Here is a 16400-nt window from a genome sequence, read left to right on the forward strand (position 1 = left end):
GCACCAGGAGAAGTACCAACCCTGTGTATCTCTCAAATCTCCGAATCATTCTGCCCAACATGGGCCATGGGGAAAAGGCATATAGAAGCTTGCATTCAGGCCACTCCTGCACATGATAGTAGTCGACAGACAAAGATGTTTGTCAAATCATAGACTGAAGCTCTTGGAGTAGTCTATTGCTAGGCACCATGAGTATCTATTTTGGACTATTGATTTGTTTCAGGAAGCCAAAGATATCCTCTCCAGGATCCAGATCCTGCTGTAGCTTGAAGGGGATTTCCTTCACCATTTTTTGGAGGAATGCCAGGTAGGACAAATCCTCTGGAAGAGATGCACTTCTAGGTTATTCAGGAGACAATAACAATAGGAAGCTTGCAGAATAGTGCTCCTTAGATAAGAAAGAAGAAAAAGACTGAACAAAATCGAGGCTTGCTTCCGAGTCAGATATTTCTATAGGTTGCATAGTAAGTGAGGACACACTTCTGGAAAAAGCAGAACCCACTGATTCTAAATGACCTTGAGATTTATTAGAGTGATCTTGTTCACTGATTAGGTGAAATAGGAGACTGGCTATCTAACTTAGGGATCATAGTGAAAATTCAGACATCATCTTAATTTTATTTTCAAATTGATATTCTTACACTCAAATATATCTCAAGGTAGATTACCAAGAAAAGTTATATAATACAAATATATAGGTGTTACATAATTCAGGAAATAAATACAATAAAATAGCAGAAACAATCTGCCTAAAATGCTTTCTTAAACAACCAAAATCTTTAATTATAATGAAGCAGAGGTTGAGACTTCTGTCATTTGACATGCATTTGGAAGCAAATTTTATCCACTGGTATCCCCCCCATGAGGTAATAATAATTTGAGACAAAATTTTCCCCAGGGCATGATGGATTTGAGTTGTCTGATTTAGGTACCAAAATGGGTGGTGAATCACCTGCTGACCGTGACTGATTAGCACCACGAAGCTGATTGGTGATGTTGTGTAGAATAAGGTTGCTCTATACCATAAGGTAGGGACAATTATTCTTGCATGGATGCTTCTTTGGCACCATACTCTATAATGGGTATGCCTCCCATTGTTGGGCACCATGTGGCGGTGTGATCCTTCTCAGTGCCGAGAAATGCTCCATGCCATGCTGCAGCATGAATATCCTTGGGCCCAAAGAGTGTTGGAGTCCTAAGCTAGAGCAATAGCCTTTGGTGTCAGAGGTGGCTGGATTTTGGTGTCATATTTCTTTGCCTCGATGGTGTGGGTGGATGTCTGACTGCTTCAGCATAAAGAATAAGCATGCTTTTCTATGCTAATCATTTTTGGCATCCAGAAGTTCAGTTAAAAGGATAAGCTCTAGTGCTTGGACTGCTTACAGTTATGGTGCCTTGCTTGCTCAGGCATCTGTAATTGAGTTTGTTCAGGGCCCTGGCACCGAGAATCCAAAGCAACACTACTGTGAGCTGGCTCAGGAATTTCATGGAGAGATTGCAGTCACCCTGGCATCTGGGAAGATTTCACTTTAAACTTTTTTTGCAGCTGGCTGAGCCCCTTCTGACATCAATTTTCTCTTTTTTTGGAGTAAGTAGGCAGAGGGGAGACTAGAAAATCAGAAAGAATATAACCCCTCGATCTGCTGGCTCTGAGAGACATACAAGTGCTGGCAGTACAGTTGGAACATCATGATCACAGCCTAAGCACTTAACGCAACAATCATACAAATCAGTCAGGGACATTTTGTGAGCTCAAAACTCTCAGTGCTTTTGTGGCATGACAAAAATCGCTGAAACAATGTTGAACTCCAGTGAAGAGGTAGAAGACATCAAAATATTTGGACAACTAAAATCAGGGACAGTAACTTTTAAATTGGTGTGTGGGCACACGTGTGTGCGTTTGCCAGCTCACACCAAGGGATGCGGCCATTTTATAACATATGCGCGTATGTGTGTACATGGTATAAAATAGGCTGAACGCGCACAATTGGGCACAGAATTTTAAGTATGTGCACACCTATACACGCAAATGCCGCTTCTACTGCATAAGTGTGTGGGGGGGGGGGGGGGGATTTTAGTAGACACGCGCGCCAATGCAATTATCGTTTTCCCAGTTCATTCCCAGTTTCTACTCCACCTAGCTCAATAGTCTCCCTTTTACCTCGTTAACCCTGACCTTAAAAACCTTGTTCACCTCTTTACTTCTGCTATGGATGGTGTGTAAGTCAGAAAATTAAAAAAAGTAAAGTTGCGCGGCAGGGGATCCCGGCGCGCGCTTGTGCACTTCAAGTATTTACCCGCTGATTTCATTGAGAAACCCAGGAATGCCCATGCTCTAGCCAGACCACGCCCTGCCCCTTTTGTGCACATAGCAGAAGATACGCAAGTTCGCGGGCGCCTTAAAATTTGCACTGTGTGCGCCAGCCTGACTTGGGCACATATCTCCCAGTTCTGGCACCACACCAGGCTTTTAAAATTCACCTTTAAGTCGTCTACTTTTTTCTTTGGAGATTGAAAAAAAAACAAATTAAAGAAATTAAACATTGAGAATGAATAAAGGAATTCAAAAACTGAAAAACTCGATAAAGAGCAAAAATGTATCTTTGAGCATCAGCTGAAAGAAAAAAAAGATGAGGACACTTGTGCAGCGAGTATCTGTGCAGAATATCGGCACATAATCAGAAAAACCTTCCGTTTTGTTCTAAAGCTTTGAGAGAGCTTTTCCATTTCAGCACTGGTGGATAATGTCACCCACTTGTGCGTCTGATATTATCCCACTTGACCACAGAAAAACGTATACATGTTCAACATGCATGCTTTTATCTGCAGATTCTGGAGGTATTTGTAAGAGGCAAATGCATGTAGGTTTGATTATTGAAACACATGTGCATGATGTCCTGAGCAATATTTTGCTAGTTAGTTTCTATGAAACCAATATGTATGTTTATGTATTTTGTTTGTTTGCTTTTATTATGTATGTATAATTTGTACATCGCCTAGGCCTTACAGTGATAGGCGATTAATAAATTTTATTAAATGAAAAAAAAAATGGTTTCTGATCTCTGGTTAATTTTTTGGCAGCAAAAATCAAAGTAAAACTTTTACTTTGTTTACTGGTGCAAACCTTGTGGGTAAAAGTACCTGCAGAGTTTGCACCAACACAGGCAGATGAGATTACTGCCCCACATTGTTACATTCCTCCTAATGGATTTGTAAGTGCTGGGCAGAAGTGCACCCAGAATTCTAGTCACATAAGGAATATTTCATCAGTACAACAAACAAAACAGGATTATACCTCACAAGGTTGAGTGGAAAAAATATTCACCACCCTTGTGCCAAGTACAGTATTCATTAGCATAATGTCAGTTAAGCTTACAAATATTTTTCAGCTACTACTTATTCTTACCTCTTCCTCTCCACTCACTTCCTCCTCATCACCCTCTTCTTCGTCGTCATCATCCTCATCCTCTTCACCTACTGGAGCATCTTCATCATAATCCTCTTCTACATAGGCAAAAAAAAAAATATGATTGTCATCAGTCCTTAGCCATTGCCATTTACAAGCTGAGTTAGCAGTAGTGCTGGTCTCATTTTGGCGACTCGAATGGCAAGGGGACTCCCTGGCCTGATAATCTTCTGCCATCAAGAATCTCAAGGACTGTGCCCAGATATCTGAACAGTGGTCTCCACTGAGGCTGAACCAGTCAGAAGGGGATGCTCATGCCACATCTAAATCAGCATCCCTTTCACTGGGGCTCCAAATAATCATCTCCTTGAAACCACACTTGCTGGCCTGAGATGTATTCTTATGAAAAACATCTGCTTCAGTAAATTAGAAAGGAAGCTTCAGGTTATGCTGAAATCTTATCTACATCTACAGAGCTCTATTCCTTTCGTGACCATAGCCTATGGTTACAGCGTCAGGCTGAGAACCAAGGAAGCCGGGGTTCATATCAAGCTAACACGCCTTAGGGCCGATACAGTAAAAACGCCTGCTCTCCCGGCGCACGATACAGTATCTTATTTTTTTTAAATTAGGCCCGGCGATAAAAAGAGGCACTAGGGACACTAGCGTGTCCCTAGTGCCTCTTTTGACGGAAGCGGCGGCTGTCAGCGGGTTTTGACAGCAGACGCTCAATTTTGCCAGCGTTGGTTCTCGAGCCCGCTGACAGCTACGGGCTTGGAACCCGGATGCTGGCAAAATTGAGCGTCCGGTTTTTGACCCGACAGCCGCGGGTCCATTTTAAATTTTTTTTTTTTTAAATTTTTTACTTTTTTACTTTCGGGACCTCTGACTTTTCTGTGCACTTTCCCGGTGCCCGGAGAAATTAGCACCTACATTTTGCTTACTGAATCGCACGGAAATACCTAATAGGGCCATCAACATGCATTTGCATGTTGCGGGCGTTATTAGGTTCGGGGGGGTTGGATGCACGTTTTGGACGAGCTATTACCCCTTACTGAATATGGGGTAAAGCTAGCGGGTGCAAATGCTGGCTAACTGTGCACTCCGTCGGAGCACACTGTACTGTATCGGCCCGCTTGTGAATTTGAAAAAGTCACTTCATCTCCATTGCCTCAGGTACAAAAACTTAACCGTAAATCCTGTGGGGCAGAAAAATAGTTGAATGTAATCCACTATTAAGTGGTTAACCAATCAAAAAAGGCAGACTATAAATAAAAAATGTTAACAATTATATTAAAAAAAAATTAAACCTTTACTTCAATTGCTTCTCAAACACTAATTTAACTTTTCATTATTCGATTGTCTGCATGTTAGTATCAAAAGTGCAGAGTTTACAATTTTGGTATAGCGCTCTTCATTTCCTGCCTCCCAGTTCCATGACATTTACACTTCAGTGTGTACTGAAACACAGAGGGCCATATTTAGCTAATTTGTCCAACTAAGTCTGTGCACTTAGCTGGACAAACCAAGAGATTCAAAAATCCAACTGTTGGCAGAGCCTCCAAGTTATCCAGCTAAGTTGTAAGCCAGATACAACTTATCTGGCTAAATCAGGTGTTCTGGGGCGGGGCTACCTTATCTAGATAAATTAGCTGGATTACGCTGATCTTCAGCATTATCTGGCTAACTTTAGAACTGCTAGAATTAGCCAGAAAGTTAAAAAAAAAAATCCTAGCCAATTGTAGTGACTCGATTCCCCCAATCCCCACAAGTTAAATGAAAAAGAAAGCGAGGGCTGTATGGCCTGTCCAAGACCTCCAACTTAGCAAGTTTAAAAAAAACAAAACCAAAACAAACTCCTTGCAATGCTGAAAACTCACCCCCCCAAGGGTCACTCAGGCAAGCAGTAGAATGGCTCACTCACATCCCACCGACTCATGTCCTAGTGTTACTCTGACATACATACATGTGCCTTCCTCATTTAAAATTTTGGGGGAAGTGGAAATCAGGTCTGCTGCCCCCAGATTTTTGTTTTAATACATAGGCCTGGATGCAGACCACAATTTGTTTCCTGGGATATACTCAGTTAAAGTTATCCAAGTGTACCCAGATTAATGTATTTATTATCGCACTCTATCGTGGCACCCCTCCCTCGAAAAAGATCATGGTTCTATAGCACTTTCTTTTGCCTCGCGGCCAAACACACCAGGACAAAGAATGCGGTAAGTGGCCCTTTAGGTGAAGCGGCAAGGTCAGGTCAGTGCCATTTTGAAAAACAGCAACGACCAGGAAGGGTGTTAGGAACGTCACAGCCCCTTAATTCTTAATGTTAAGGTTGGGGGGGGGGGGGGGGGGGAAGAACCTGAATCCTATTTTTTTCATTTCACACCTTTGATGCCAGCAGGATACACTATACCATAACGAGTTTAGGTGACTATTGGGGTGGGCCCTCTGAACCTGCAATTACTTTTATTTGAAACTTTGGAGGTAGGGTTGGGGGGGGGGGGGCGCCATCGCGTGTGAATTCAACAGATATATATTTTTTATATGGAGGAGTCTGCGCTGCCTCAAGTGGCAATCCAGAGTTGATCCAGGGTTCAGCTGACTCCCATTCAACATTTTCCTTAGCCATGGCATTTCTGTCCCCAGCCCCTTTAAATGTAATATGTGGGAACCTTGGGACCTGCCCAGGGCTCCCACGGCACATTTAATGTTTTCCCAGTTGGTATTATTTTATCATGGCTGACCACTTTCTCGGTTATCTGTGATAAATATTAACAACAAATTGCCTATTAATAACTTTCTTTGCATGTTCTTGTATTATTCAAGCATGCAAATCACATATAAAGAAGGTCATTGTAGTAGGGGAGGCAACCTGGGCAGGGCCATGCATAATATTGTGCTATATACGTTGTTTAACTAGCATTAGAGCACTAGGAGACTTCATGCATCACCCAGATAAGCAGCTATATTTCTCATATAGCTGGTGAAGTCCAAAGTTATTCATTTATTTATTTATTTATTTAATGGAACCACTTTCCTGATTTAAAACAAATCGCTCAAAGCAGAGTACAATAATAAATACATTAATCCGGGTACACTTGGATAACTAACTCACCTCTTGGAGACTTGTCCTATTGAATATTTGCAACAAGTTATCTGGCTAATTTTAGCTAGATAATTTGCTCTATGGCTTACTGAGTAAGGACCTCACAGTTTTTTACATTTGCAGAATTATCCCCAGTACTAAATAACAGCATGTATCTGCTAAATGGCCACAAAGTGACCTATGTACCTACCATCCTCATCCTCCTCCTCATCATCTAGCCCCTCCACATAAGCTTCAGCATCAGAGTCTGGGGCCTCCTTGTCATCTCGATCGTAGCCATCAAGGTACGTGATTTGTGGAAGAAGTTTGAAGACATTTTCCCGATAATCATTCAAGTTGGTTACCTCGCAATTGAAAAGGTCTAAACTTTTGAGGTTTTCTAATTTCTTCTGCAATAAAAAGAGGACGATACTGGCTATAGCTTCACATAAAATACTAGTAAAAGGAAAACATCTTACTTTTTTTTTTAGCCTTGGCTCATTAAGGAACAGAGGCTTATCAAATGGTTAAATGCATGGGTGAGTACGAATGTGTCCGTGCACTTCCCTCTTTTCAATTTCAGAACAGTTAGATTGAGCTAAATCAAATGCTGCATGCAGGTAGACCTTTGGGGTACATCTGACTTTTATAACTTTTAAAATTGGCAAGTGATTTTAGGAGGCACTAGATGGGGGGGGAAGGGGGAATAAGAGTTCAGCTTTCCATAAGACATATATTGACGTTGTCTCCAATACATCATCTTGAGAAACTCTGGTCTGATTCTTTAACAAAATTTATATCTGGGCATTGAATACAATGGTCTTTAATGTCAGTAGCTCCTTAGTTATTGACTGAAACCATTAAGTTGTGATATAAAAAGTCACTATCAACTGTACTGCGTATCATTTCCTGTGAAATTGTTCTTCATAGCTATCCTTGTACTTCAGTTTGTAATTATCACTAGCTTAAGACTGAGTAGTACTCACTGTGCACAGTGGAAGTTCAGTGTAATTTGACTGAAAAGGAATAGAAATATGAAGGGATATGTTGTTTTTCTGAATAACTGCCATTTTGTATTCCAGAATATATTTCTAAATTGGTTACATATGGAAAGCTTGAATGTGTCTTGATAGATGTATCAATATTTATATCCATTCGTAACACTGGATGTAAATGAAATCGAAGTTATCTAGAACCCTGGGTTCTCTCGATAGATATTATGTAATCTTTGTATTTCAGTATTGAGTTATGTATGGTTTTTTTTATCTGTTGTATTTTTAATTTGTTCTGCAATGTATATTTTTGTATTTTACAATTTTTGTTATGATTTGTAATGTTTTCCCAGTTGGTATTATTTTATCATGGCTGACCACTTTCTCGGTTATCTGTGATAAATATTAACAACAAATTGCCTATTAATAACCTTCTTTGCATGTTCTTGCATTATTCAAGCATGCAAATCACAAAAACCTGACGCCATGGCTTCGACAAAAATTTAACCGTGGTGCAGTTGATGGCCAGAAGGCCCCAAAGGGAAAACTCGACGGGAATCGACCACAACAAGGGCAAAACCTTACCTTTTGACTGCGGAGTACAGATATCGATAGGGGGACCCCTATGTTGTAGAATTTTTTGAAAATTTTTAAAGAAGTTCTGTGAGGAAAATTCCTGTCAGGAATCTCATGAGAGCTCCTTGACCCGCGTGGCTACTGCTGCGCGGAAAAAAAAGAGAGACTGAAGGGGACCCCTGCTGGATGCAGGGTCAGTGCATTGCTAGGCATGCCCAGTAGGTGCCAGTCAAAGTTCTAGAAGCTTTGACAAAAGTGTTCCGTGATTGGGTTCCATCCTGTGATGTCACCCATATGTGAGGACTACCATCCTGCTTGTCCTGCAAGAACTATTTTTATCATTTTACCAAAGTCTCTCTTTTGAAAATTATATGCTAGAGCAATAGATTTACTTAATGTCCTCCCTCCAGTCATTAACTCAAATTTGATCGCATTATGATCACCGTTGTTGATTACTGCTGTTACCTCTCGCACCAAATCCTGCATTTCATTAAGAATTAGGTCTAAAATGGCTCCCCCATGTAATTCTGAATCAGATAAATAGGAATAAATTTGTAAAGTTTTGTTGATGAATTTGGTTTACCAAATGTGCCAACAGGAAATAACTGAAGCTAGGTTTGAGAGTAAATGAGAATACTTCTTTAATGCTCTATCCTGGGGCACCTGGCACGGCACGTGCAGTGTTATGGTGCTAAGTCAGATCAACAACAATACAACCTATGTAATCAGAGTGCAATCTGTATTTCCAGTAGGAGCCATCTTTGTCCACTTTTTTACAGGATCTATCACTCACTCACCAGAGGTTCTATTGTACTGAGATCCTTGATTTTATTACCACTTAGATTGAGATGTGTGAGGTTTGGGCACTTCTCTGCCAATACTTCCAGTCCTCCTGAGATTCTGTTATCACTTAATTCGAGCTGCAGAGAACAAAAGTTTATAATAAGTTTAAAAAAAAAACCAAAAAAAAAACCAAACACACTATTCTCCTATAAAAATCCCTATTCCTAAAGTCTGCATGAAATACAGAGGCTGGTATTATAGGAAATGGTTAACACTGCCTTGCGAACTCTTTGAGCTGAAAAGACGATCAAGCTTTTGGAAGAATGGTTGAATTCTGTTGACATCTACAGCTAGTCTAGAGACCATATTAGAGCTAGGTTCTATGTGCTGGGGAGAGAAAGCTACGCTACTACTTGTCCTCTGACAGGATGCTACTCACTTGTAAGTAACAACAGTGAATCTTGTGTATTACAGCTTCTATTGTTGTGAGGAGCTTTTTATAACTTCTCCAGTGGCAATGTTTCAGGCAAAAGCATCCCACATCACTCCAACCTTTGAAGACCCAGCTCCCTTAGAATATGGAGTGGGATGTTTGGATACCGGGGGGAAAGAGTTGCTTCACAGGACAGATGAGGATGATGAAAGTTTTTTCACTGGAATTTGAGGGAAAGGAAATCCCCTCTACTAATCAGTCCAAAGTGAAAAGGCAGGATAGCATGGGGGATATCAGGCTACAGCTAACATGGATTTAAAAGATATATGTTAGGATAAAGTCCACATTACTGAGGGCAAGTTTGAGCATGCCCTTGATAAACATTTTTGCATAGCATGACAAGTGAGAAATTTAGTCTCACTTGTTAATATTTTTCTTTCCTTGAATCCTGCTAGACCAGTCTAAACACAAGGGTTTATATGCCTACTAGCAGATGGAGTCAGATGACACCTTTTTTTTTTTTTTATGATATAATCGCCAGACTATAAGATAGTACAGTGCAGGTAAAAAAAAACCCAATATCTTTATGTTAAAGCAAAGGGGTAACCTCCCCCCCAGAAGAAAAAACATTTTAAGATAGCCTCCTCCCCAAACCCGAGGAACATAAAGAGAAAAGAACAACAGACAGAAAGAAGGAAATGAAGACAGTATTCTGGCTCTTCCATAGAGAGTAAGTGAAACTTTCTATAAAACTTGAGATCTTCAACACAGGAGAACAGCACAGTCACCGAATTCCCAGGCAGGTCCAGCACTTGTCAAGCAGGATTCAAGCTAAAGAAATAAACAGGAAATACTAAATTTCTCCTACGTTACCTTGCTAGACCAGTCCAGATGCGTGGTGAATACCCATGCCCATTCTAATGTGGGTGGGAAGACGACGACAGGTCTTCTCTGAGAAAGCCTGCCTCAAAGGCCACTTCTTCCTTGGCTTTCCAGCTTGTAATGTTTAGTGAAGGAATGAAAGGAAGACCAAGTGTCTGCCTTACAAATTTTCTCTGTAATGAGAGCCATAGCCTCAGTCCAAGGGGAAGTCTGTGCTCTTATGTTTTGAGAACGAAGGGCCTCCAGAATTTGCCGACCCTTGGCAGCAGATAAACTGTGTACAATTCTGGTCGCCGCATCTCAAAAAAGATATAATTTATTTATTTTATTTATTAACTTAATTGCAATGGAGAAGGTACAGAGAAAGGCTACCAAAATGATAAGGGGAATGGAACAGCTCCCCTATGAGAAAAGACTAAAGAGGTTAGGACTTTTCAGCTTGGAGAAGAGACGGCTGAGGGGGGATATGATAGAGGTGTTTAAAATCATGAGAGGTCTAGAATGAGTAGATGTGAATCGGTTATTTACTCTTTCAGATAATAGAAAGACTAGGGGGCACTCCATGAAGTTAACATGTGGCACATTTAAACCTAATCTGAGAAAGTTCTTTTTCACTCAATGCAAAATTAAACTCTGGAATTTGTTGCCAGAGGATGTGGTTAGTTCAGTTAGTATAGCTGTGTTTAAAAAAGGATTGGATAAGTTCTTGGAGGAGGAGAAGTCCATTTACTGCTATTAATCAAGTTTACTTAGGGAATAGCCACTGCTATTAATTGCATCAGTAGCATGGGATCTTCTTAGTGTTTGGGTACTTGCCAGGTTCTTATGGCCTGGATTGGCCACTGCTGGAAACAGGATGCTGGGCTTGAAGAACCCTTGGTCTGACCCAGTATGGCATGTTCTTATGTTCTTAATAGGTGTACAGCCTATAGGTCCTGTGGTAGCTGGGCTTCTTGTAAGTCGAGTATTGTCGCCTAGATGATATAGGCTGATGAGGAGACATTAGGGACAACACAGCTGTCTTTTGCTCCTTGAGCTTATTGACTGTCTCTGTGAACTTGTCACCAAACAGGTTATCAGGTCGGCATGGGAGGTTGGCCAGCTTGTCATGGACGTCGTCCCTGATGGCACTTGACCTGAGCCTTGCCAGTCTCCTTGCTGCTATTCAATTCACCGAAGATTTGGAAGAAATCTGGAGTGCAGAAGGTATCTGAGACTGTCTTCCATATTATGGTATTCCATGGGTAGGCTGGAGTCTGAAGATCCTTGTAACAGGTAAGGCTTCAGAGCTTGCAGGTTTTCAAAAAGATATTGCACGATGAAAAACTGATGGTTTTGAATTTTCGCATTAAGAATGCTGGATTGATATGACTTCTTTGCGAAATCATCTAGGAATTTTGCATCTCGAGATGGTGGCATGTTTGAGTGCAGCCTAGATTTTCTCGCCTTTTGCATCGCAGATTCTACTACTACAGATTGATGCGGTAGCTGAACTGTGGAGTAAAAGGGGGGAGTCCCTCATGCGATACTTGAGGTCTGTTTTTCTTGACGTTGATGGAGTAGTGAGAGGGGTGCCCCATGCTTTCTCCATCACTGTATTCAGCACCTGGTGTTGAGGTAGTGCTATGGGATCACTGGGAGGGTTAAAAATTTTTAAGATCCCCATCATCTCCTGACAGGGGTCTTGGAGTTTCCTCATCTCTATGTTAAGCAGTAGACCGACTTTTTCTAAGAATTGTGAATAAGTTAGATCTTCTGGTGGAGATGCAGGTTTGGGTGGGACCTCAGCTGGGTTTGATAGGTAACCCGTGGATGAGTTGTCTGAGGAAGATGTATCTAAAAGATCTTCCATAGGCATTGAAGTTCTCTGTGGCTGGACTGTCGTGATGGTCCAGGGATAGAGGGGTCCTCCGGAATCTGTGGATTCTCCAATGGAACAGGCGGTAGGAGCAGATGCCTCTGTTCTACCAACTGCAGAAATTGTGATAATATACTTATCTGGGAAATAGCTTGTGCAGCTAATCCTGAGGTAGAGGGTATGGAAGGAAAGGGCTCTTCCTGCAGTGGAACAGCAGGGGTGAAGTTGTCATCGGGCTCCTAGGCTGTACCATAATTGGTGGAGGGGACAACTTGATGAGGGCGTAGGCTAGTAGCAGTATGGCGTAAAGACAGTGGCAATTGTTCTGAAAGCCATCCCGAAGAAGATGATCGGCTGCCTGAGAACTGTGGCGGAGAAACATCCCAGTCAGAGTCGACCACTAGGTGTGGTGATGGCTCCCTGGGTATTTTATGGCCTGATCTGTGCTTTTTGGCTTCGGCTGCATCGGGCCCTGAGAGACTGCGTCGATGTGCGTCAAATGCGTCGGTGGTGCGTCAGCTCGACACAGTTGCGATGCCCCGATGTACTGGAGATGCGTCGGTGTGTCGATGCTTCGAATGCGATTCAGACTGAAGTCTTTCAGTGCGTCAGTGAGCCAATGGCGTCAACGCACGTGGCCGCGATGTTTCTGATGCTCCCGCGCTCCGTGTGCCGATTTTTGAAGGGGCATCGGTGGTGGGTGTTTTACCCTGGTCCACAGAAGAGGCCCTTCGATGAGAGGGGGACTTCTTTTTGCGTTTTGGCCCTGAAGAAGATCGTGTTGATGCCTCTGAAGGGGCATAAGAGCCTGATGGTGCTGCCTTTAGTTGCTGAATTCTAGCAGTGCGCTCTTGGGGACATACGGCCGCAGTCCCTGCAGCTTGCAGGAAGAGGTAACAAGACTGATGGCCACCAGTCTCTGAGATAATTTTTCCACAGGTGAGAACTTAAATCCTGGTTGAGGTATGATGTTACTAAAGCCTTTTCCTGTGATTTTAAAGTTTTGTTTTTTTGGGGGTTTTTTTTACCTCACAAACTTGACAAAAGTCTGAAAGACAGAGCTCCGTGTGCGATCAGTCGTGCAGAAAAAACCGGACTGAGGAGCCTCAGACAAACGCGGGAAGATACAAGAGGGAGCACCTAGCTGAAAGACTTTACTAATCTTAGAGAGCTCCGCCACCTAGTGGCACGGAAGACGTACCCAGACAGCATGGCTAATTCAGCTGCTTATCTACGTGAAAATGGTTTGATATGCACTGATGGGGTGAAAGTGGTCTTGGATTGATGTCCCTGATTGACAGTAGGATGAGCAGGAAAATATGTAGAAGAGAATTAGAGGTATGTTATCACGACAAGAATGAAATGCTGTCAGGGAGAGGAGGAAAGAAAGAAAACTTTACAGTTCAAGAGCAGTGGACAGTGCAGGTAAGATGAAGAATGTAGGGAATATGGAAGGCGGACTTGGTGTTGGTAATGGTTTGCAATGTGGAAGGCGGCTTGGTGTTGGTAATGGTTTGCAGCAGGGAACAGCATCAGAAAGATAAAATGTAGTGGAGACACATAAATAAAAGTAAGTCCTGCAATCTTGCCAGTACCTGGCTAGCTGCTAGAAGAATAAGGTGTGGAAGCAACTCAGTCCCGAAGAAGGTTATAGTGACTTCTGGAATTGACCAACAAAGCAATGGGGAGAAGTACCTGTCCGACTGCTTGAGGTGTGTGGGATGGGGGCAGCTCAGACCCAAGGTGGGTTGTAGTGACTTTCGGAGTCAACCACTGAGGCAGCTGAGAGAAATATGCAGATGGGTTGCAACCTCCCTAGTACGATAGCTTCTGAAGAACCAGAAAGTGAACGTCCCTTATCTTTTGGGAACTTTTGAAGCATAGCCAAACCTAGGTCCTTAACCAATATCGCTAAATCTTCCCCAAATAATTTCCCCCTAATAGGAAGCTTCCTAAGATAGGCCTTAAAATGCTTAATATACCATCCAGTGATACAACCATAACAGTCTCTTGATTGTCACAGCAGAAGTCACTGATCTAGAGGAGTTTCTAATAAGGTCATATAATATATTTTCCAAGAAAACCACTTCCATTTTTTTTTTTTAAATAATTATCTTTATTAAAGGAGTTATGCTAAAACATTATAACATTCCACTTGATCAACCATTAAACAACCAAAAAGGGAAAAAATGAAAATGTGTATGAATAAAAATGATTCCATTCTTTTAATCACCCCTTACATACAATTCCATTCACACTCATATCAAACCACTTACACACACAACTACTATATTCCCTCTTGGAACAGAGATCAAGCTATATTCTAATTTTATGTTTCTTTAAAATTTTACTCCTAGGGGAATTCTGCACACAAAATTTTAAAATTCTGCATACTTTATATTGGCCAAAATAATATACATCACATTCTCTGAATAATTTAATGTAAATCAGAAAAGTTGCAGAGTTTAAATATTTTGAGCAAAATTCCCCTAGGATATGAGTGTCCCTTCCACCCTATCACTCTACTCCCCAGGCCAGACCCCTTTCACGATTTTCTCTCATGCCTCAACTCATCTGCCATCTGTCTCCTCCCCCTCCACTCTATCTCCATCCCCCAGCCCTCCACTCCTTGAGTTTGATTTCTCTCTCAAACAGACCCTCATGCAAGCTCCCTCTATCCCTCTCTCACATACACAAACCCCCTAAAACAAGCTCCCCCCTCTCTCTTATGCACACACACACACTTTCTTACTCAGGTCTCTTTACTCTGCATCTTTGGTTGCGGGCAGACCCACTGGACATTTCTAAAGTTAGGCTCCATCTCTCTCGTGCATGAACACCATCCCTCACACAGACTCTCTCTTGCACACACCCTCACACACCTCTGCACACAGGTTCTCTCCCTCTCTTTCACTCACACACACCCCTTTACATGGGCTCCCTTCTCTCACACACAAACACATTTCCTCAAACAATCCTTCACTCATACACATAGGCTCTTAATTTCCTACTCACATACATGCTCTCTCACACAGGCTCCCTCTCGCGCTCAGGCTTTACTCCGCATCTTTGGATGCAGACAGCCCTGCTGGGTATTTTTAATCTTTGGCCCCCCCTCCTCTTTCACACATGCATACCACCCCTCACACAGGCTCTCTCTCTCTCTTTCTCCCATACACATTCCAGCATACAGGCTCCTGGCTCCCTCTCTCACATACACATATACACCTCTTCACACGGGCTCCCTCTCACACACACAAACATGGGTAGATGTTCAAAAGGTATTTAGACCAATGGAGAAATTACTTACCTGATAATTTCGTTTTCCTTAGTGTAGACAGATGGACTCAGGACCAATGGGTATAGCAGTTGGAGACGGATCAGATTTCAATCTGACGTCAGCCCTAGTACATATACCCCTGCAGGAAGTGCAGCTTTTCAGTATTCTCCTCGAAAAGCATTGTGGATATATGTATGACTGAATAATTTGAATAACTTGATTAACTTTATAACTTGGTTAACTTGATTAATTTGAACTGGTTGAATTGGCTATAGCTGGAGACCGCCAGTGCCCTCAACCGAGGAACGTCTACACCTGGTAGGATGGGTGTCCTAGAAGAAGGAAAGCATGGCTTACCCTTGAATCACTCGCTCCCGGGGATGTCCCCCAAGAATTCCATGAATAGCAGCAGCCGTGGGTGGGATGCTGAGCCCATCTGTCTACACTAAGGAAAACGAAATTATCAGGCAAGTAATTTCTCCATTTCCTAGTGTGTAGCAGATGGACTCAGGACCAATGGGATATATAAAAACTACTCCCGAACCAGGTGGGAGGCTGCCCGTGACCCACTTAGAACTGCCCTTGCAAATGCTGTGTCCTCCCGAGCCTGAACATCCAGGCGGTAAAACCTGGAGAAGGTGTGGATGGAGAACCATGTCGCCGCCCTGCAGATCTCATTGGGTGACAGCATTTTGGTTTCCGCCCAGGACACTGCCTGGGCTCTAATAGAATGGGCCTTGACTTGTAAAGGCAGTGGCTTGCCTGCTTCTACATAGGTCGCCTTGATGACTTCTTTGATCCAGCGGCTATGGTTGCTCCCGAGGCCGCTTCCCCCTGCTTCTTCCTCCTGTGAAGGACGAATAGATGGTACGGATTCCGACCTTTCCAGGTATCGGACTAGGAGTCTGCCGACGTTGAGATGGCGTAGACTTCGAGCTTCTTCAGAATTCTTATGCTCATCTGGCGATGATAGCGAGATGGTCTGGTTGAGATGGAAGTGAGACACCACTTTGGGGAGGAATGATGGAACTGTGCGTAACTGGATGGTTACCGGGGTGAGTCTGAGGAACGGCTCTCAGCAGGACAGTGCTTGTAGCTCGGA

General features: G+C 42.6%; 1 protein-coding gene across 5 annotated transcripts in view; it reads right to left on the reverse strand.

Annotated features, from left to right (window-relative positions):
• ANP32A (acidic nuclear phosphoprotein 32 family member A) overlaps positions 1 to 16400 on the reverse strand; it is a 108593-nt gene that overhangs the window by 31575 nt on the left and 60618 nt on the right. For 4 of the 5 annotated variants that reach the window (XM_029574440.1, XM_029574438.1, XM_029574442.1 and 1 more), the window contains 3 exons: positions 8860 to 8982; positions 6706 to 6904; positions 3407 to 3504 (listed from right to left, as the gene is read on the reverse strand). In XM_029574440.1, coding sequence (XP_029430300.1) covers positions 3407 to 3504; positions 6706 to 6904; positions 8860 to 8982 — 420 coding nt within the window. The remainder of the gene's footprint in view (positions 1 to 3406; positions 3505 to 6705; positions 6905 to 8859; positions 8983 to 16400) is intronic. The other variant, XM_029574443.1, reaches the window with a different exon arrangement.

The sequence above is a fragment of the Rhinatrema bivittatum genome, chromosome 13 (assembly GCF_901001135.1).
Source record: "Rhinatrema bivittatum chromosome 13, aRhiBiv1.1, whole genome shotgun sequence".
Taxonomy (NCBI): Eukaryota; Metazoa; Chordata; class Amphibia; order Gymnophiona; family Rhinatrematidae; genus Rhinatrema; species Rhinatrema bivittatum.